At 47.8% G+C, this 20,753-nt stretch overlaps 2 protein-coding genes across 2 annotated transcripts in view; both read right to left on the bottom strand.

The window, feature by feature from the left end:
* Positions 1 to 20,753, bottom strand: part of LOC106732199 (uncharacterized) — a 69,888-nt gene that overhangs the window by 6,979 nt on the left and 42,156 nt on the right. The window contains 3 exon segments of the mRNA XM_089771522.1: positions 2 to 617; positions 1,385 to 1,498; positions 17,274 to 17,474. Coding sequence (XP_089627648.1) covers positions 2 to 617; positions 1,385 to 1,498; positions 17,274 to 17,474 — 931 coding nt within the window.
* Positions 5,332 to 11,779, bottom strand: LOC149522263 (uncharacterized). Its single transcript, XM_089771037.1, is given in 1 exon segment — positions 5,332 to 11,779. A coding segment is annotated over 1 exon segment (1,773 nt). The 5' UTR covers positions 10,126 to 11,779; the 3' UTR covers positions 5,332 to 8,352.

Genomic DNA, 20,753 nt, shown 5'->3' with positions numbered 1-20,753 from the left:
CTCTCCTGTATGCATTCTCTGGTGGAGAATAAGGTGTGAACTCTGAATGAAGCTTTTCCCACACTCAAGGCACCTATAAGGTCTCTCTCCTGTGTGGGTTCTGACATATCTAATGAGGGCTGATCGCTCAATGAAACTTTTCCCACACTCATGGCATTTATATGGTCTCTCTCCAGTGTGAATTCTCTGATGTACACTGAGATGTGACCTCTTAATGAAGCTTCTCCCACATTCCAAGCATCTATATGGCCTCTCTCCAGTGTGGGTATGCTGATGTCTACTAAGGTGTGATCTCAAAGTGAAGATTTTCCTACACTCACTGAATCTTTTCCCACAGTCTGAGCATTCACAGGGTTTTTTTACCTTGCAATTTGTCTGCTGGGCTGCTGTTTCCTTGGATCTTCCCCCACATTCAATGGATTCCTTCACTGTCCTGCTTGGATTGTTCTTCAGGTGCCTCTCTGCCCTGTGTCGATTTCCCCAGGCTTTCCCCTGATTTATACACTGGGGAAAATCCCCTTCAGATCCTTCCACAAATGTTTCCTGAGATTCTACCAGTCCAGGACTTTCCTGCTGTTGATTCTCCTCATTGTTCTCCCTCACTGTCCTATCACCTGCTGGGAGACAGAATCCAGGCAAGAGTCATTGTCTGTGCTGAGAAGAACGGACCCACAGGGGAATGGCAAAAACAGACTAAGGCTACATCTAGACTGCAGGCTTCTTTCAGATGAAGCTGTTCTGGAAGGGATCTTCTGAAAAAACTTCTGAAAGATAGCGTCCACACTGCCAGAGCACATTGAAAAAGCAATCTGCTTTTTTGAAAGATATCTTCCACACTGAACGGAGGCTATCTTGCATTTAAAAGCTGTAATTACTATGGATGAAGTGGCCACCAAGACACCTATACTTTTTCCTATTCTTCTTTCAAAAGAAACACTTCTTCCTCATCCACACATACCGTTTTCTAAAACAGCTCTTTCGGAAAAAGACTTCTTCCTCATAGAAAGAAGTTTACCAATATTGGGAAAACCCCTCTGTTCTTTCAAATTTTTTTGGAAAGAACATGATTGCAGTGTGGACGTAAGTGAAGTTTTTTTTGAAAAACAGCCGTTTTACTGAAAAAACTTTGTCGACATAGCCTGAGACATTAGATTCTGCCTCCAGACCCCACCTAAACACTCCCAAGGAAGGGAATGTATGGAGGAAACTCCTGACAGCCAACAGGATAGGGAGTTGTGGCAGGTATGTGCAAGGTTGATACCTACAGCCCTTCCTGGGAGACATGGGGAGAAGTGAGAGCTCTCACTCACTGCTCATTTTGGGAGTCCCAGCTTTTTCCTGCACTCACCAGAAGGTTTCTGTGTCAGTTTCCTTGAATCCTCACCTGTGTGGTTGCCTCTCAGGTTCTCCATTTCTTTGGGGGGCTGGAGATCTGGGACCCACAGCTCTTCCCCTTGGTCCAGTTGGGTGATCAGGTCAGGTTTAGGAATGGAGAATCCTGCACGGGGGTGAAATCAGGCAAAGTGAAGGCACATGGAGTCCTGGCAGAGTATGTGTCATGTGGAACATTCCCTGAGCACAATCTGATCCTACATGGGACTGTGGTAACTCAGACATCTGAGAGCAGCAAAGTTCTGGGGCAGAATGGGGTGAGGGATGTGACAAAGTTGGGGTTGTATTCACTCTATTACATTGCATGCGATTTCTACAGCCTGTAGTAACCGTGTGTGTGTGTGTGTGTCAGTTTCCCTGGGCATTGTACCACTACCTAGATGGAGATGAGAACATGGGGGTGACTCACTGTAGGAGATGCCCAGGCCAGCACATTCACAATGGCCCAGACTCATGGTAATTTGAGCTTGACAGGCGTGTGACCTGGTGACACCTTTTGCCCAGGAAGTTGGACTAAAGATGGGTCTGGCTGCACCAACGGACAAACTGAGGAGAACAGAAGTGAGTCTTACTTGTTTAGGGGCAGAGATGGAGGGGATCGTGGCCTTTGGCTCTGGAGTCCCTTCTCCCCAAAATGAATTGTACTGACTGCTCCTGGTTCCTGGGCCAACAAGTCAGTTCTAAGGATGTTAAGCGGGTATTTAACTAATCATGTAGTCAACAGAATTTTCATCGACTATACGATCAGTCAATAAGGGAAGAAGTGCTCAGTCCTGGGTTGTGCCGGTCTTAAAGCTACCCCCGCTGCGGCTCTGCAGTTTAAATACAGTAAGAGCTGGGCTGGGACCCTCCATGGATGGGTCCACTGCGGGCAGCAGCTGCTTTGCAACAGCTTCCTCTGCCCCCACCCCCACCTGCACTGCAGCCTCTGATAGCACTGGCTCCTGCTCTATCTGCCCTCCACTGCCTCTGAAATGTGGACCTAGGCTTATCAGGTAGCTGACTACTCACTTACATCCCCAGTCTGTATCCCTATAAACTAATGAACTTTCTGTTCTACCTGCCACCTGAGAGTCACATCTGGTTGCGGGTGGAGGTGCAGGGTCCATTGACTCCCTCCCCCCCTTGGTGACAGAGTGCTGACATGCCCTCACTAGGAGTTTTAATTATCTGTGGGCTCTGGAGGACTTGCTGACATGCACACAGATCTATGATTAACTCCTGCCTATTTCCAAGCCTGTGAAATCTAGAGACTTTCCTATGGATGTAACTAGTCCCAAGAAGGCAGGTGAACGATGTGTGAAGGAGAAATAATGAATAGAACAGTCTCCTGGTTCTGGGCCCTGAAAGCTGGGGAGATGAGGATGAATTAACATATCCGTTAGGTGTCTGACTCCCCTATTCCTCAAAATGGAGCATGGTGATGAATACTGTTGGGATATGTAAGAATTAATAGGTTCTGGGAAGGCAATACAACAGTGAAAGGGGTCTAGCAAGAGCAGACATTCTCCTTTGAATATGTTTTTTCCCCCTTCATCCTTGCACACTGGAAAGATAGATAAAGGTCTGGCCAGAGGGGGAATTATGATTTCTGATGTATAAAGATGCTCTTTCCGTTCATTCTTGCACCCTAAAAGATATTTGCACTGAACAGTGTCTTCTTTGTTTTGTCTTTTGCTTATTTTCACATGCGTTATAAAACTACTTTCAGGGTCATATCCTTTGCAATCTCTGTAACCTGCTGGTTTGGGAAGTCCATAATGTAGAAACATGCTCATCTAACAGAAAATCCAGTAAACAAGGGCAGATATAATAATATTTATTCCCTGCCTTTTAATATTCATTATATGGGAGTTAACATTACTGAATAAGGATTTAGGGAGAGTAGTGATAGACATGTGAATTAACATACTAAAATAGATAAAGGAATGTAACTCATGCCAAATACTTGTTCACTCAGAATGGGGGGTTGGGAGTATGATGGGAATGAGCACCTGCACTAAAGAGGTCTATTTACTCCGTCCACTACTGAGTCTCCTTTTTCTTTTCTAACATCTGGAATCATGAACAGGATTTCAAGGGAGATTTATGCCTCATTAACATGTTTCAATGGATCATATGGGTAAATCTGACAGGCAATTTACTGCAACAACTGAAAGGTGTTTTATTATCAAATTGATGGGTAAATAGTGGGGACCTTATGAGTGTCCATCTGGGGAATATCAGGATTGGCGGGCCATTCAGGGACAGGTAGAATCCTCTCATGTTCAAAACTTCCCAAGAGAAGAAGGCGGCAGCTTTTCTGATCCAGGCTCTGTGTGAGGGTCTGTCTGGGAGGAAGTTACTAAACTTTTAATTAAAGTAGAAACTCTTCAGCAAATTGCTGAAGAGCAGTTAACCATCAAAGTGTGCTGGCAGTCAGCTTGGCTAAGAACTGTATGGACAATTTTTAACTGCCTTAAGTTTAAGAACCTAGCCCTGAAGGGTCAAGCAAATGCCTTAAAGAACAATTCATTTTCCTCTTCAAAAATAAGTACTCAAACATAGGGCATTTGAAAATTTGTAAGAAAAGGACCAGGAAATGTGAGGGCTTGCTAAATCATTAGTGAAACAAAGCCTGTGCCCATGTAAGAGAAAAAAGGATCAGGCCCAGACAAGCTGGCATGCAACAGATGAACTGTAAAAACAGGCAGGGGGATGGTATAGTCAGAGGAGTAAGGAAAAAAGTATATAGGGAATTCACATCCCTGTGAATGGCGGTAACTTGGTTTGAGCCACCAAGTGTAAGCTATTTGTGAGTGTTATTTTGGGAGATAAAGCAAGTAATTAAAGGAAAAAGAGTGAGTGAGAGAGATGTTAACTCTGCAGAGTGTCTGTGTGAGCTGTGTGAACAACTAAATGTTGTTTAAATGTTGAGGGAAATTGTTATAGGAAAAGAATTCTAGGTTTCTTTGCAGCCATTCTGATGGAAAAATGGGCCCTTTTCAAAGAAATGTCTGTAAATAATCAGGCATGTGAAAAAAACTTAAAAAACAACGAATAGTCTAGCGTCAGATTAAAGACTAACAAAACATGTGGATGGTATCATGAGCTTTCATGGGTGCCACTAGACTGTTTTTTTTTAAGTTTTTCCCGTTGCAGGCTAACAAACCCCTCTGAAGTAATTTGTGTGTGAATATGGTGTGTGCACGCATGTGTGCGTGTTTATGCATACACACACACACACACACACACACAAATGTTGTGTAAATATATAAGGGTTTTAAAATTTAAACAAACACAATTTGTAAATCATGATTTGTAAAGTTCTGTTTTTTAGGCTTAGGATAAATTAGTTTTTTGTTTTATTTTTAATAATGCCATTTCATTTTAAGTTGAAAAACTGACAAGACACTTGTGTTCGTTGCCTTTGATCCTTATCTACTTCCTTTTAACTATCCAACCTTCAGGTGCTTATAGGCACCAGCTCTGCCTACTTGTTTTTCCCTTTGATAGTTTCATTCCCTCTGCTCCTTGTTTCCCACCCCTCTTCTCTCTTTCATTTTAAAAGAAATGCAAACAAGCATGCTACTTAACATCTTATTAGGGCTCCAAAAAAAGCCACAAGAAGAAGTTACTCACCCTGTGAGGTAACGATTGTTCTTCGAGATGTGCCCCGTGGGTGCTCCACTCCAGGTGTCGGGTCCTGTCCCAGCGCCACGAATTGGAGAGCTATCAGAGCCATGGTCCGCCGGACTGCGCATGCGTGGCTGCCAGAGGTGGTGTTCACGCCTTTGAAGTGTTGCGCGCGGTCCGGCTTGCTCAATTCCTCTCAGCCGCTCCCTGAAAAGAAAAGAGTGAAAAATTCTGGAGTGGGGAGGAAGGGCGGGTCGTGGAGCACCCACGGGGCACATCTCGAAGAACAATCGTTACCTCACAGGGTGAGTAACTTCTTCTTCTTCTTCTTTGAGTGGCCCCGTGGGTGCTCCACTCCAGGTGACTTCGGAGCAGTACTCGAACACTTGAGCGCTCCGGAATTAATGTTTTTGAATATGCGAAAGAACTGGCGTAGCCACAGAGGAATCAGCAGCAAATTGGTTTACTACAGCATAATGCTTCATAAAGGTAGAATGAGAGGACCATGCTGCTGCTTGACAAATGTCTCGGAACGGAACACCTCTAAGAAAAGCTGTAGTCGTGGCTACTGCTCTTGTAGAATGGGCCTTAGGAGAGCATACAAGAGGTTTGTTACGTATGGAGTAGCAGGTTGTAATACACAACACTATTAATCTTGCAATTCGTTGGGATGTGATGGGTTGTCCCTTGGTTCTATCCGCTAACGACACTATTAGATGGTCCATTTTCTAAAGTGTCGGGTTCTTTCGATATAAAAAGCTAATGCGCTCCTCACATCCAGCGTGTGCAGCACTGTGTCTTCCCTTGAAGCATGAGGCTTGGGATAGAACAACCGGCTCGTTTATGTGGAAATCCGAACAAACTTTTGGAACAAACGCTGGATGAGATCTCAAAGTCACCAACTCCTTAGTAAAAATCGTGTAAGGAGGTGACGACATGACAATTGAGCAATTGACGAGCTATTTCGCTCACTCTGCGGGTTGATGTAATGGCAAGCAGAAAAAGCAATTTTGTGGTCAGAAGCTGTAATGGTATAGTAGCTAAGGGTTCAAAGGGTGTGTGTGTGTCAGGGAATCCAGAACAAAGTCTAAATTCCAGGAAGGTGGTGGTGGACACCGTGGTGGGCTGAGGTTTGTAAGTCCTTTTAGGAACCTCTTTGTGATGGGATGAGCAAATACAGAAAACCCATCCTGACCCTGATGAAAAGCACTAATTGCTGCTAGATGCACTCACAGCGAGGCTATTGCAAGACCCGTGTCTTGGAGGTGCAAAATATAAGCAAGTATCTGGGATATTTTTGTCACATGCGCGTCCCTGACATCACTGCCACACCACGCTTCAAATCTGGTCCACTTGGTGAGGTAGGTCCTTCGAGTAGACTCTTTTCTGCTGTGTACTAATACTTGTTTGACTCTCTGTGAACATGAGCGTTCGACTGGGTTAAACCAGCGAGCATCCACTCTGTGAGGTATAAGGTCTCGGGTTTTGGAAGACAAAGGGAACCATTGTCTTGAGTCAAGAGGTTTGGAAGCAGAGGAAGGGTGTACGGTGTCCTGATGGACATCTGGTGGAGTATTGAATACCAAGGCTGCCATGGCCAAGCTGGAGCTATGAGGATTACTCGAGCCCTTTCCATAATGATCTTTTCCAGGATTTTGGGAACTAGGACAATTGGGGGAAAAGCGTATAGCAATGACATTCCCCAATTGCGAAGAAAAGCATCTCCTAAGGAGTGACGTCCGATCCCTGCCCTGGAGCAATAATTGGGGCACTTGGGGTTGGCCGCCGTAGCAAACAGGTCTATTGAGGGGAACCCCCATTGGGTGAAAATATAATGCAGAATGTCCATGCGAAGTTCCCATTTGTGGTCGTGGGGAAACAGCCTGCTGAGTGAGTCTGCAACAGTATTCTGGACGCCTGGCAAGTAGGTGGCTGTCAGGACGGTATTGATACGGATACACCATTTCCACAAGCGCATCGCCTCTATACAGAGGGATCGGGATCGAGCTCCTCCCTGTCTGTTCACGTAGTACCTGGTGGCAATAATGTCTGTAAGGATTCTGATGGTTGTATTCCTTATATGGGACTGAAAATGGTGACATGTGTGACGCACTGCTCTTAACTCGAGAATGTTGATGTGTAAGAGCATTTCCTGTGTAGACCAGTGACCTAGAACCGTCATGTTGTCCATATGCGCTCCCCAGCCAGTAAGGGACGCATCCGTTGTTATTTGCTTCGGTGGTTGTGGACGGTGAAAGGGAATGCCCGCCGTAAGATTGGTCGGCTTGGTCCACCATTGCAGGGATTGTCGTACATGTGGTGGTATCACCATCACCTTGTGAATGCTGTCTCTTACTGGAGTATATACTGTAGCCAGCCAGTGTTGGAGGCAGCAAAAAAGTAACCTTGCATTTTGGACAACAGTTGTCAAGGACTGGACTCGTTGGGGCATGTGTCAATGTGTGAACAAGATCTCGAATGGCGGCAAAACGTTCGGCAGGTAAGTAAGCGCGTGCTGTTTTCGAGTCGAGCCTTGCCCCTATGAAAATCAGATCTTGTGTCAGCACTGGCGAGGATTTCTGCATGATTATGAGGAGACCCAGAGAGTGAAAGACCCGAGAGGCTGTTGTCACCATGTGTTCGGCCTCTGAATACGTTAGGCCTCTTATAAGGCAATCGTCCAAGTATGGGAAAATTGTCACTCCCAGTCTGCGCAAGTGGGCAGCCACTACCGCTAAGGTTTTTGTGAAAACTCTGGGTGCGCATGCCAAACCGAAAGGTAGTACTTTGTATTGGAAATGTTCTCGGCCTAGCTGGAAACGGAGAAAACGCCTGTGTGCCACGTGGATTGCTATGTGGAAGTAGGCGTCTTGCAGGTCGAGGTCTGCAAACCAGTCCCCCTTGTTCAACGATGGGATGATGGCATTTAGGGTCACCATCTTGAAACGGTGTTTCCTGAGATAGCGGTTTAACCTGCGTAGGTCCAAAATGGGTCTCCATCCTCCTGTCTTCTTCAGGGTAAGGAAGTAGCGGGAATAAAATCCTTTCCCCCGAAACTGACTTGGTACCCTCTCTATTGTGCTGATATTCAGAAGGTGCTGAACTTCTTGCTTCAGCAAATGCTCATGAGAGGGGTCCCTGAAAAGGGACGGAGTAGGAGGGGTGGTAGGGGGAATGGATAGAAAGGGGATGGAGAGACCAGATCATACCACTTCCAGTACCCACTTGTCCGTGGTGATATTGGACCAGTGAAGATGGTACTGTTTTAAGCGATGGTGAAACAGATGTAAGGAATTTTGTGGTACGTTGAACGTGGGAGTCGTTCTTGCATCCTCGACAGAAAAGTCAAATCTGCTGCTTTTGAGCAGGTTGACTGGACAAACGGTTCGGTTGAGATCTCTTACGTTGAGGACGCTGTCGGAAACACTGATCGTCTTGGGTACGCGGTTGATTCTTATTGAACGCATAATCGTACCTTCGTTGGTAAGGATAGTAGTGCTTACGCTTATAGGGAGGTGTGTACATTCCCAAGGTACGTAAAGTGGTACGGGAGTCTTTGTCAGAATGGAGAACCTCGTCGGTGTTACTAGCGAAGAGCTTTTGCTTATCAAAGGGTAGGTCTTCAACTTTATTTTGAAGCTCCCGTGGGGCTCCTGCAGATGATAACCAGGAAGACCGTCTCATTGTGACCCCGGTAGCCGTGGCCCGTGCAGCCGTGTTGGCCACATCCATGGCCATCTGTAAAGTAGTATTACAGGCTATATATCCCTCTTGGACTATGGCCTTTAGCAAGGGTTTCTTGGCATCAGGGAGATATTGTAGTAGCTCTGTAAATTTCGAGTAATTATCAAAATTGTGATTAGAAAGGTGGGCCATATAGTTTGTGATTCGTAACAATAACGTAGCCGAGGAGTAAACCTTTCTTCCAAAAACGTCTAATTTTTTATTATCCTTGTCTTGGAATGTATTTTTATATTGGGGAGCTTTAGCTCTACGTTGTACCGCATCAACAACAAGGGAATTGGGTTGAGGATGGTTGAAAAGGAAATCTAGTCCTTTAGCAGGTACAAAATATTTTCTATCAACTCACTTACTAGTTGGGGGAGCCGATGTAGGGGTTTGCCATATTTCGTCTGCCACTTCCATAATGGCCTCATCAATAGGGAGGGCGATGTTTGCCCGTTGTTGTTGCCGTAGATTTTTTAAAAGACGATGTTTCTTTACTGGTACATCCATTAATTGTATCTCCTGTGTGTTCACGACTCTCTTGAACAGATCCTGGAACTGCTTAAGGTAATCCAAGGGAGGGGTGTCTTCTGGAATCACTGCGTCATCCGGAGAGGAGGAGGAACATTCGGCTGGGGGAATGTGTGGTTGAGGATCTTTTGTATCGGACAATTGGCCCTCTTCTGGTTCTGAATGATCTTGATGGATGCTTAAGTTTTCTGATGGAGGCGAAGAAAACAATTGTTGTGGATGGTCAGGTAAGTGCGCACTAGGTAATGGACGAGTACATGAAGAGCCTCTATAGGATAGGATAGCATGGCCAGGGCGGGGGCGGTCATAATCATCCCTGCAGTAGTGGCCATAGCAGTGGTCTGACCGCACTGGCGAAGAATATCTAGAAGATCTTGAACTGCGGATGTAGTAGACTCGACATGGTGACCGTCTCGGTGATCTGCGCCTTGGTGACCTCCTGGGGGAGCGAGAACGCGATAGAGAGCGTCTTGATTCTATATAAACTGTGTCCCCCCGTGAGGGTCTTCCAAGTAGCTGGTAAGAAGGCGAGAAGCTATAGTCTCGGTGCCGTCGGTATCTGGGTGGAGAAGAAGACGGTCCCGGGGAGAAGGTAAGCGATGGTGACAAAGCCCTGTAGATTTCTTTCCCTGCAGCTTTACAAGGCAAAGAAGCCTTGTCAATTTCAACTGCTGGTGGAGAGCTCAGGGCTGAACCTGGCTGCGGTGCCGATGGAGAGCCACATGAAGGCAGTGTTGGCGGTGCTGAGGATATGCCCAGTGCCGGTAGATCAGAGCATGCCTGCGGTGCCGCTTGGGATGTTTGCCGGCTCGGCACCGGGGGGTTTAAAGGCGCCCCTGCCGGTGCCACTAGCACAGCCATTGGCGGTGCTGGCTTGTGCGCTCCTGCTGATGCCGGCTTCTACACTGTTGCCGGAGCCGGTGCTGCTGTCCCGTGCAGTCCTGGCTCAGGTGATCTCCTCGCTCTAGGAGCCCGTTGGTGCCCTGGGGCAGGTACCCCTGATGATTCGTCAGGGCATTTGACTTTGGTGGTGGCAGGGAGGGATCGCGCTGGGGATGGCTTAGATTTTTTACTAACGGTCGTCCCAGGAGACGTTGTCCGCCATTTCTGAGCTGCTATGCCAGAGGCAGGTACAGCATCAGACTCCAGCACCTTGCCATAAAGAATAAGTTTGAGGCGCAAGTCTCGGTCCTTACGAGCCCTCGCCGTTAACGCTGCAGTGAGTGCACTTCTGGGGGACATGCGTCTCACCCAGGCACCTCACACAAGAATCATGACCGTCCGATACCGGCATAGGGTCCCGGCAGACGGAGCATTTTTTAAAAACGGGGGATCCTGGCATAGTGAATTAAGGAGGAGGAAGAAATTGAGTAGTCTCTCCTCCGCTTGTCTCCTTAACTGGCTGTGAGATCCAGTCCGTTTCCCCCTTTAGTCTGAGGGAAACTTTCCTTCTTTCTTCTTCTGTTTTCTTTCTTTTTTTTTTTAAACTAGAAACCAACAAGAACTAAATAACTAATCAGGATCTGAACTATTTACAATTGTGAAGGCTTCTTTGAAAAAGCCATTGTGAAGTGAAACTGACAAGCAGGAGCTCTCGTCCACGACCGAGGGCGGCTGAGAGGAACTGAGCAAGCTGGACCACGCGCAACACTTCAAAGGTGCAAACGCCGCCTCAGGCAGCCACACATGCGCGGTCCGGCAGACCACGGCTCTGATAGCTCTCCAATTCGCGGCACCGGGACGGGACCCGACACCTGGAGTGGAGCACCCACGGGGCCACTCGAAGAATTAACTGTTTTCTTTTTCAGATTACTGAGTGTTGTGGGAGCAGAACTTGAAAGTAAGAATTAATCAGAACTCTGGCAGTTCACTGTGTCCCTTCTAAGGCAGGGTCTCTGAGCTGTTGATAACTTTGGATCTGAAACAAGCCAGAAAGTGTCTGTGTGAATGCAGATTGTCTGGCTAGTGGGGAAGGGTGAGAACTGCCCATAAGTGGCAGCACAAAGGGGTTGTGGATGATTAATAGACCTGAGCAGCAGCTACACTCATACTGTAATCCTCCAGAGGGGAGATTGGCAAGGGTGTCAATCCTGAGAATCGGGGAAGTGGGGGGGTCAACCCTAGGTAGAAAAATTTGTAGGCACAGTGCTGAAATCTGAAAACAGATAAGAGGGGTCTGCTATTATGCATGATAATCCTATCTTTCAATTCACTCAAACCCCAGGAAAAATTAAGGCCTATGCAAAGATTTCCAGACACACTGGCCTGAAAGATAAATAGTCTAATAAAAGGCATGGTAAACATGCACTTGTAAGAGACTTTACATTACTGTTAAATCCTTAGATACATTTAAGTTTAATAAGTAACAATGCGTAATGCATCTCATTTTCTTTTGGGAAAAGAAGAGCCTTTAAGCATGCTGGAATGGTAGCTGTAAACACACCTGGTCTGCAGTATATAAAGGAAACTGAAGTATATCACTTCATTAATCAGAGGGGTAGCCGTGTTAGTCTGAATCTGCAAAAGTGGCGTGGAGTCCTGTGACACCTTATAGACTAACTGAAGTGTAGGAGCATAAACTTTCGTGGGCAAAGATCCACTTCATCAGATGCATCTGACGAAGTGGGTCTTTGCCCATGAAAATTTATGCTCCTACACTTCAGTTAGTCTATAAGGTGCCACAGGACTCCTCGCCGCTTCATTAATGTAATGAACACACAGTTGGATAATTCACCCTAGACCAGTGGTCCCCAACCTTTACAGGCTCCCGGGCACCCAGGGGCGGGGCCACTCATGTGCTGGGTGCCCGAGGGTGGGGCCACTCATGCGCCAGGCACCCGGGGGCGGGGCCACTCATGCGCCAGGCACCCGGGGGCGGGGCCACGCGTCCTGGGGCACACCAGAGGCGGGGATGCCCTTGCACCCGGCGCCGGCATGTGCCCCAAGGCCGGGGCCGCCTGAGCGCCTTGTGCCGTGGGCCCGGGGCCGGAGCCACGTGCCTGGGGCCGGCACCGGCGCCGCACGCCCGCATGTGCCCCGGGACTGGGGCCGCCCGAGCGCTGCGCACTAGGCGCCGGTGCGTGTCGTGTGCCTGGAGCCGGCGCCTCCAGTGCGCCACGCGCCGGGCCGGCCCAGGTTGTCGGTGGGCGCACACAAATGCCCCGGCGTCCGTGGGCACCGCGTTGGGGACCACTGCCCTAGACCCTTAAAGGGAAGAAGCCATTGAAACCTGGTAGGCTTATAGAACAAATGTACAGGTAAGTATTGGAGTAACTGCAGGAAATTAAAAAAATCCAGCAAGAATATCTGTAAACGAAATGGGTATTTTAAGCTATTATACACCATCCCCAAAGGGGTACAAAATGTTCTTTGTGTCTTTCAGAACATAAGAGCTGGTACCAGCTGAAAAGCAACTGAAAATAACATGGCTCTATTGTCACAACAAAGACGGTTTTGTATTTCATGTTTATCTTGTGGCGTTTGTCGCGTTGCTAGCATGGTTACGTACTGTGTTTGGGAAAAAAGAGGGAATACTGCATTTAGCAGAAAAATTAATAAGCATTTTATAACGATATAGAAACCAATATTGCAGAGGGGGCATCAGATGGGAATTTCACCCACCCTCTGTGTTCTCCTGTTCTCTACAAGCATAGCACCCCTTTTTATTGGGCATGTCATGCCATCCCCTTTTGAAATAAAGGGAAATTCACACGAATTAAAGTTCCTCCTCTACCTCCATCCCTCAGGGAAAATAATCAGTTACACACTTAGCTCCATGGTGGTTGACTTTTCCCCAAAGGCCTGTAGTTTTTAATGCACCAGGTTTGCAAAATATCTATCACTCGGATTGTTTGGTATCTTAGTAACACATTTGCTCCCAGTTTAACAAAGTAGGAGAAAAAGCACTGCTATGGGCCATCAAGAAATCAATTGACAGAAGTACCCAGGGACAGCAAGACCTTGCCAATTATATATGGGAATGTTGAAATTCCCTGCAAGAAGCTGATTCCTCCACTCAGATCCAAAAGCTGGAACATGCTCGGAGGTTACTGGATGAGGAGGAGTGGGGACTGTTAGAGATCTGCCCTTAGCTCCACCAATCACCTGTTAGGGGATGTCATTTTAACTCTGGGAAACATCACTGAGTCTCTCATGATTAACCTAGTAGGCAGTGTAAAGCCTATGGTCAAGTACAACAAACTCTTACTGCCCACATTGTAAGCCTCCTGCGGGATGCCCACTCAGGCCTATGTTATTGGAAGGAACTGATATAGCCACCCAATTAAAGGCTCTGGGGGGAGAGGTGGATTTATTAGGGTTACTTATAATTTTTTCTCCTTTACTTAAAGATAGAATCTCACAGAAGCCTGAAGGAAAAAGTCCTCATGGCATACAGAAAGCCACGTTTGCAGGGTATCCTCAGCCTTAGGCTACTTACTGCTTCAAGTGAACTTCAAGAAAGCGAGGGTGATTCTTGTGTTGTATGTTAGTTTAATTAAAAGTTTTCAGAGTGTTATTTTAACAGGTAAGTTAATCTCTAAGGGTATGTCTACACTACCCCGCTAGTTCGAACTAGCGGGGTAATGTATGCATACCGCACTTGCTAATGAAGCCCAGGATTTGAATTTCCCGGGCTTCATTAGCATAAGCGGGGAGCCGCCATTTTTAAATCCTCGCTGCTTCGAACCCCGTGCAGCGCAGCTACACGGGGCTCGAACTAGGTAGTTGGGACTAGGTTCCTATTTCGAACTACCGTTACTCCTCGTGAAACGAGGTGTACCGGTAGTTCGGAATAGGCACCCTAGTCCGAACTACCTAGTTCGAGCCCCGTGTAGCTGCGCTGCACGGGGTTCGAAGCAGCGGGGATTTAAAAATGGCGGCTCCCCGCTTATGCTAATGAAGCCCGGGAAATTCAAATCCCGGGCTTCATTAGCAAGTGCGGTATGCATACATTACCCCGCTAGTTCGAACTAGCGGGGTAGTGTAGACATACCCTAACATTCATAACTCTCGTAGTTTTTGCTGTGCAATAATGTGAAAAACAATTAGGTTAACTAGGTAAGTAAATGGGCAGTTAGGAAGCATTACAGATTGCTTACAATAAATGTATTAGGTACCTTGTTAGTCTTTAAAGTGCTACATCATTTTTTTTTTTTGTTTTACCAAGGTCAGACTAACACAGCTACCTCTATTACAATAAATTTGATATGATCAAAATCTTTTTTACTTTTTATTCATTAAAAAAATGTGTTAAGTGGTTTTAAATGCTCAAATGAAATATAGTGATGAAATTCATATTTAGGTTGTATAACATTAATTTCTCTTGTGTTTTATAAAACTTACATATTTAAGAATTTGACATTTTTTATGTAAAAGTCATGAACCTAATGAGAATAGGATATGAACAAATTAAAGAGAAAAAATATTTAACAGAATGTAAACCACAAAACTTTATAACTTATATGTCTGTCGTTAGTAAAATAAGTAATTCATTAAACAATAAATATCCTAAGAGGTGGATTATTTACAGTGGTGAAGTGGGGGGGGGGAGGGGGGAATGGCCCTTGGGCGCCACACTAGTGAGGTGACAGTATAGTCCCCTTACACTCTCCCGGTCATCCCTCTGCTCGCCTGCTCCTTCTCTGCCCTCCGCCACCGGCTGGAGCTACCTCCGACCCGCCTCTCTGCCCCCAGCCCGACCCCCTCCACCTCTGCCAGAGGGTTAGTGCATGCAGGACCCAGCCCCAAACTGGAGGCGGTTGGGTAAGACACAGTACAAGCTCCCCCCACTCCTCCCAGGGTCAGGCTCAGCCTCAGCTGTGCACCAGGTTCAGGGCCCCACCATTTGGCCTGGGGGCAATTTTGCCTTCATCCCCGGGCACATAACACCCTTGCTACGCCTCTGTCCGATGGTGCACACTGACTGGACTAAGGCAGTATCTGAACCTACCAGGATTAACTTTGACACGCCTTTTAAAGCATCTCCAGGCTGAGCAATGCCAAGTGCAGATCCTGGAAACCTGGGCCATCCAAGGGACTGGACCAATGCATTCCAACTGGCAACTGAATTGCCTACAGTGTGTGCTTGGACTGATGTAACCTGCACCCTTAGAACAGGCCTTATGTACACTCATTCGCTTCTCAGATTATCCATAGTATTGGGATTTTGTTCCTGCTGATTGTACCACTGATTATTATTACTAGGGCTCTAAGTTATTCACTGTCCTGGCCACTCTTTGGAAGCCATATTTGTAGGTCAGCTACCCACCCTGTAGCATGGAGAGTGGATCAAGGAATCAGGTAGTTAAGAGTTAGGGCCTCTAGCCTAAATGCCCTAGTGGTCAGCGTCTGGGAAGGAAGGGTGCCTGGGACCTTCTTTGAAATAGGGTGGAGGAGTGTTGGGATATTTCAGAGTTCATTGGGGTCTGGGAAGGCCTGTGAGATTGGCAAGGGTCTGGCAACACCTGTAAATTTTCCTTACTAAATTATAGGCCCGTTTTTCTCTTGCATGAGGCCTGCTTTCTCCCTCCTTGCTGCTTGTAGAAAAGATAAGTGAGGCCACTTATCCTTCTCTCTGATGATGAGATAGATGGGGCTGTGTTACACTAAACTGTAACTTGATAAATCCACCCTAATTGCATCCCTTGCCTGTTCTCACTTGCTGTAAAACTTATTATCGGGGTCACAGTTTCTTTTCTCCTCCCTTGTAAGCTGCAGATTAAGACCATATGTAAAGCTGATTCAACTAAAAATCAGTAAACAAACAGCAGTGGGTATAACTGTATTCATCACCTGTTATTAATATTCATTGTATGGGAATTAACCTTACTAAATAAAGGTTTATGAAAAATAGTGATAGTCGTGCAAATTTACATACATTCCTTTATCAGTTTTAGTAACTGCTGCGATATCTTTGCCACTCAGAACTCTGTGTTGGCAGTCCAAGGTAAACATGTATGGGCGATAAAGTGGCCCATTTTCTCTGTCCTCTAGAGCAGGATTTCCCAACCTATGGGTCAGGACCCAAATATGGGTCACCATTACATTTCAAAAGGGTAGCCAAGTGTCTCCCCAGGTAGCTCTGCTCCCTCTCCTCCCCCTGTTTCTGAATTGCCTTGGGTCACCAAGTCTTCCTGAATTGTTAAAATGGGGTCCCCATCTGGAAAAGGTTGGGAACCGCTGCTCTAGAGTTTCCTGTGCTCCTTCTTCCAACAGATACAAGGATCCCAGGACACACTTACCTGCAGTAAACGTGCATCCCCCTGCCAGGGGAATAGCCCAGTTGATTCCCCCAGGGAAGGAGAGAGCTCTGCCACACTCTGTAGGGTACAATTAAGTCTCCTTCATGGCCTATTCCATCCCAGGACAGTACAGACACACACTGTTCAGAAAGTGAGCTCCAGTGGGAGCTGGCAGGTCTGACACCGAGGACCCCAGGCAGGGCTCAGACTGCAGTGGCAGGTCACTAGGACTTGGAGAGAAAGGACCCAGCAGAGCTCTAGCTCCCCAAGGGTTCTGTGCACAAAGCTCCCAGCTAGAGGGCTCAGCTCACTCTGCTCTTTTGGCTCAAGAGCTCCTTGAAGCAGAAAGAGGCAGAGGAAGTTGCCTGAGAACCTAAGTGAATCCTTGGCTGGCTGCCTCAGACCCTGCCAGAGGTACCCTGCAGGCACTAACAGCAGCCGCACCAGCCCCACAACTCTGGTACCTACCGTTCCTGTCTTGGCACTTCCACTCACACCTCCAAACAAGGCACCACATGGGCAAGATGGTGGGGAAGCACACTGAGACCTTGAGTGCAGGGAAGAGCAGCACCATTGTTATGTCACCGAACCTGCTTCCTCTGGGAGGGGGCATGAAGGAGACAGTCTCTAATACAGGAGCCAGGATTATTGGGGCTGATACTCCTGGTACTGGGGGGCAAGGGACAATGATGGACTCTGAACCCAACCCAACCTAGCTGCTCCAGAGCCCACCCAATTTCTGATACTCAAGGGGACAGGAATCCTTACCCAGCCAGCTCACAGCCTTATAATTCTCCTGCATCACATCCCAGTAGAGGGCTCTCTGATCCAGGTCCAGCAGAGCCCATTCCTCCTCAGAGAAATACACAGCCACCTCCTCAAAGCTCACCGGCTCCATCACAGCCATTTCCTGTCTTTGACTCTGCAGGTGATGGGCTGAGCTGGAGCAAGACATCTGTGTTCTGCAGCCTGGCAGGAAGAGAAGGGCAATTGGAAAAATTTCAGAAGGGGCTTTAATCCTTCCTACACCCCCGTTCTGCTGAGATACTTGGTGATACACATGCTAGACTCGGCTATTTTGGGAAAATGCTTGAGTCTAGATATTTCATAAACAACTTACACAAGTTAGATCCCAAATCCACATTCATTCTCTCAATACCTGTCTTGAGATTTAACATTACTGCACTGGCAACAACGGGATTTGGTTCTGTGAGCCCAATGTGTCTGATAAACAAGTTGCATATTCACCTGCCTGAACGTGAATGTAGGTTTCAAATGTAGGCTCCTGTATTTAAAGCCCCTTCGTGCATTTATTAGCAGCACAGACCTAGGCCTTCTCATCAGGACTAATTTGGCAGAAAAGAGGTGAAATCAAGGGGACCATTCAGATGCTTAAAATTAAATTAAATGCTGAATGTTTATAGGATGAGATCCTAAGATTCATGGATTCAGAGGAATTATTCTTTCATGTATTCTGGTTTCATCTGTATTATAAGCCATTTTATGTAACCCAGTTACCCCCAAAACAAACCTGTATTTCCCCAATGAATACTTCCTAGAAAGCTGCCAGCAAAAGCAGCTACACAGGCAGGGGGATCAGCCATTAGCAGCACCCCCGTCCCAGAAAAAAGGGACATACGGTCGGTCACCAAAGGCATAGAGCCAAAGGGTCCCATTTCACTAGGCCTTGTGTGAACATAGAAGTAAAACACAGCTTCTATGAGCTTACATGCTAAGCCAATCTGTTTAAATAGTTACATCTACGAAGGGGTTCTAGTTGCCCCAAGCTTCGCAGATAAAAGCACTGAGGATCCCTCTAGCAGTGCCCCATATTACAATTCAGCATTATTGCTTACCAGAAAGGACTGGAAAAGGAACTGAAGTAGATTAAGACGATCTAGGAAATATCTTCACCTGGGCAGACAACAGCATGCAGGCAATGCCCAGTAGAGGCAGAAGGCCTTATGTGGCCGTTACTGCTCTCCTGCAGAGTGCAAGACAAGAGGGAGAGGAAAACCAGTCTGAGACATGGAACGCTGGGGGAACCGCTCCCCTCCAGGGAGTTACAAGGAGGGCCTGGAAAGAGGAGGCCTGGCACCAGCTGAAACCAAGCTCCCCAGTGCTCAATGGAGTCACTCCTGGCACCTAACTGGTGTGATATCAGTGTCATCTCCCTGCCTTTTCCCCGCCAACACCTCGCCCTGCCTGGCAGTGATTCCCTTTGCTCCAGCCCCCACCCCAGAGACCCTCCCATCATCAGCCCCCCGCCCCCAGCCACCGCCGTGTCTTCCCTCGCACCGCCTTCCGCCTTACGCATGCGCACTGGGCTGCTCCGCCCCGCAGATGAAGACCAAAGTGCTGGACCGGTCGCTGGGAAACAGTTTGTGGCATGGGTCAGTGTCACGTGATCTCTACAAACCCTCACAACCCCCCCCCCCCGTGTGTGACATGAACCCCCGCAGCCGTAATGTGGGTTTCAGGGTAAATGTTTCCCCTCACTGCCCCCCCCCCCAGAGATTTATCTGGCCTGGCCTCAACCCTCCCCTTAGCGCCCACCGGAACTGACACGTCATCTGCCCCACCCCTCCCCTCCAGGTGCCTCCCCACCGCACCTCGCCTCGCCTCCTCCTGCCCCCCGCCCGGGCGGCACTCCCCGGAAGCGGAAACAGCCGCGCAGCGAGTAACTGCACGAACTATTTCCTCAGACTTGGCGCCTCAGGGCGCACGGCGCATGCGCAGTGAGCGCGGAGGGTGTGCCCCTAGCGGAGGCTGCCCAGGGGTGCAAGGCCGGGAGCTGCTGCCCTGTCTGCGGCGGGTCGCTCTGGGTTTTACTCACTGGGCTAATGCCCCTGACTGTGCCCTGGTCCCGTGCGACTCACCAGCCAGCTAAAGCCTGGCTGGCCCGGGAGAGGCAGTGACAAAAGAAATGCTCCGGCCGAGAGGGCCATTGAGGCAAATATCGAATCTGTAAAGACGCCGGATGTGGGAATTCTTTTCTCTGACCTGCTGAACTCTCCTGGAGCCCAGCTCCTGCTGGTGAAATAAGGGCTCGTTTCACTCAAGGGAAGTCGTGGTTTAGGTCAGGTAGTTCTGAGAGCGCTGCTTTCAGCCTGGAGAAGGGGATGTTACTAGCAGCTGTTAAAGATTTGATCAATAGAATTTGATATTCCATTAATTTTCAATCATTGTAGCTCTTACGGATCCCAAATAAGATCTGGGGTCTGCACACACAAAAAACAGTGAAGGACAATCCCTGCCCTGAACAGTTTAAATAAACAAATGATAGGAAAGGAAATTGAGGCACAAAGCAAGACAGAGATTTGCCCACTGTCACCCAGCAGGTTGGTGGATGCATTCAGCATAGAACCTCAGCTCCACCCCACTGATGAGACTGTTGGTTAGAAGGGAAAGTTGCCTTGCTAAAGGCCCCAGGCCCAGCAGGGAGGGGATGTTTCCCATTGGGATGCTGAACTCCTGGGCTGCTCCAATCAGGTGCTGCAGCCAGCTCTACAGGAGATCACTGGGCTGGACGCTGTGTGGGACCCTGAGCATCTTCACACATAACAGGGCTCCAGGAAGTGCAGGTCCATGATAGGTACTACTGAGATTAGACTGGATTGGAGCAAAATGAGCCCCAAGCTGGAGCTGCCCAGTGCCAGTCTGACCTGTGCTAGTGAGTGCATGGGCACAGACCAGCCAACGTGGTTCCGTTAGTCCCACCAGGCACCTTTTGGGAATCTCCTAGAATGCACTGCTTCCAGGAGCTGTATCAGGGACTGGGACAGTGGGTACCTGCCCAAAGGGTGTTGCTACTGCAGGGGCTCGTCTACACTGGCCCCTTTTCCGAAAGGGGCATGTTAATTTCACAGGTCGTAATAGGGAAATCCGTGGGGGATTTAAATATCCCCCGCGGCATTTAAATAAAAATGTCCGCCGCTTTTTTCCGGCTTTTAGAAAAGCCGGAAAAGAGCGTCTACACTTGCCCCGATCCTCCGGAAAAAAAAAGCCCTTTTCCGGAGGATCTTTTTTTTCCGGAGGATCGGGGCCAGTGTAGATGCTCTTTTCCGGCTTTTCTAAAAGCCGGAAAAAAGCGGCGGACATTTTTATTTAAATGCCGCGGGGGATATTTAAATCCCCCGCGGATTTCCCTATTACGACCTGTGAAATTAACATGCCCCTTTCGGAAAAGGGGCCAGTGTAGACGTAGCCCAGGGGTTTAGGACAAAACAGGGGCAAACCCCAACTGTT

The sequence above is a fragment of the Pelodiscus sinensis genome, chromosome 19 (genome assembly GCF_052426305.1).
Source record: "Pelodiscus sinensis isolate ZL-2025 chromosome 19, ASM5242630v1, whole genome shotgun sequence".
Classification (NCBI taxonomy): Eukaryota; Metazoa; Chordata; order Testudines; family Trionychidae; genus Pelodiscus; species Pelodiscus sinensis.
This window is presented reverse-complemented; position numbering and strand designations above follow the sequence as displayed.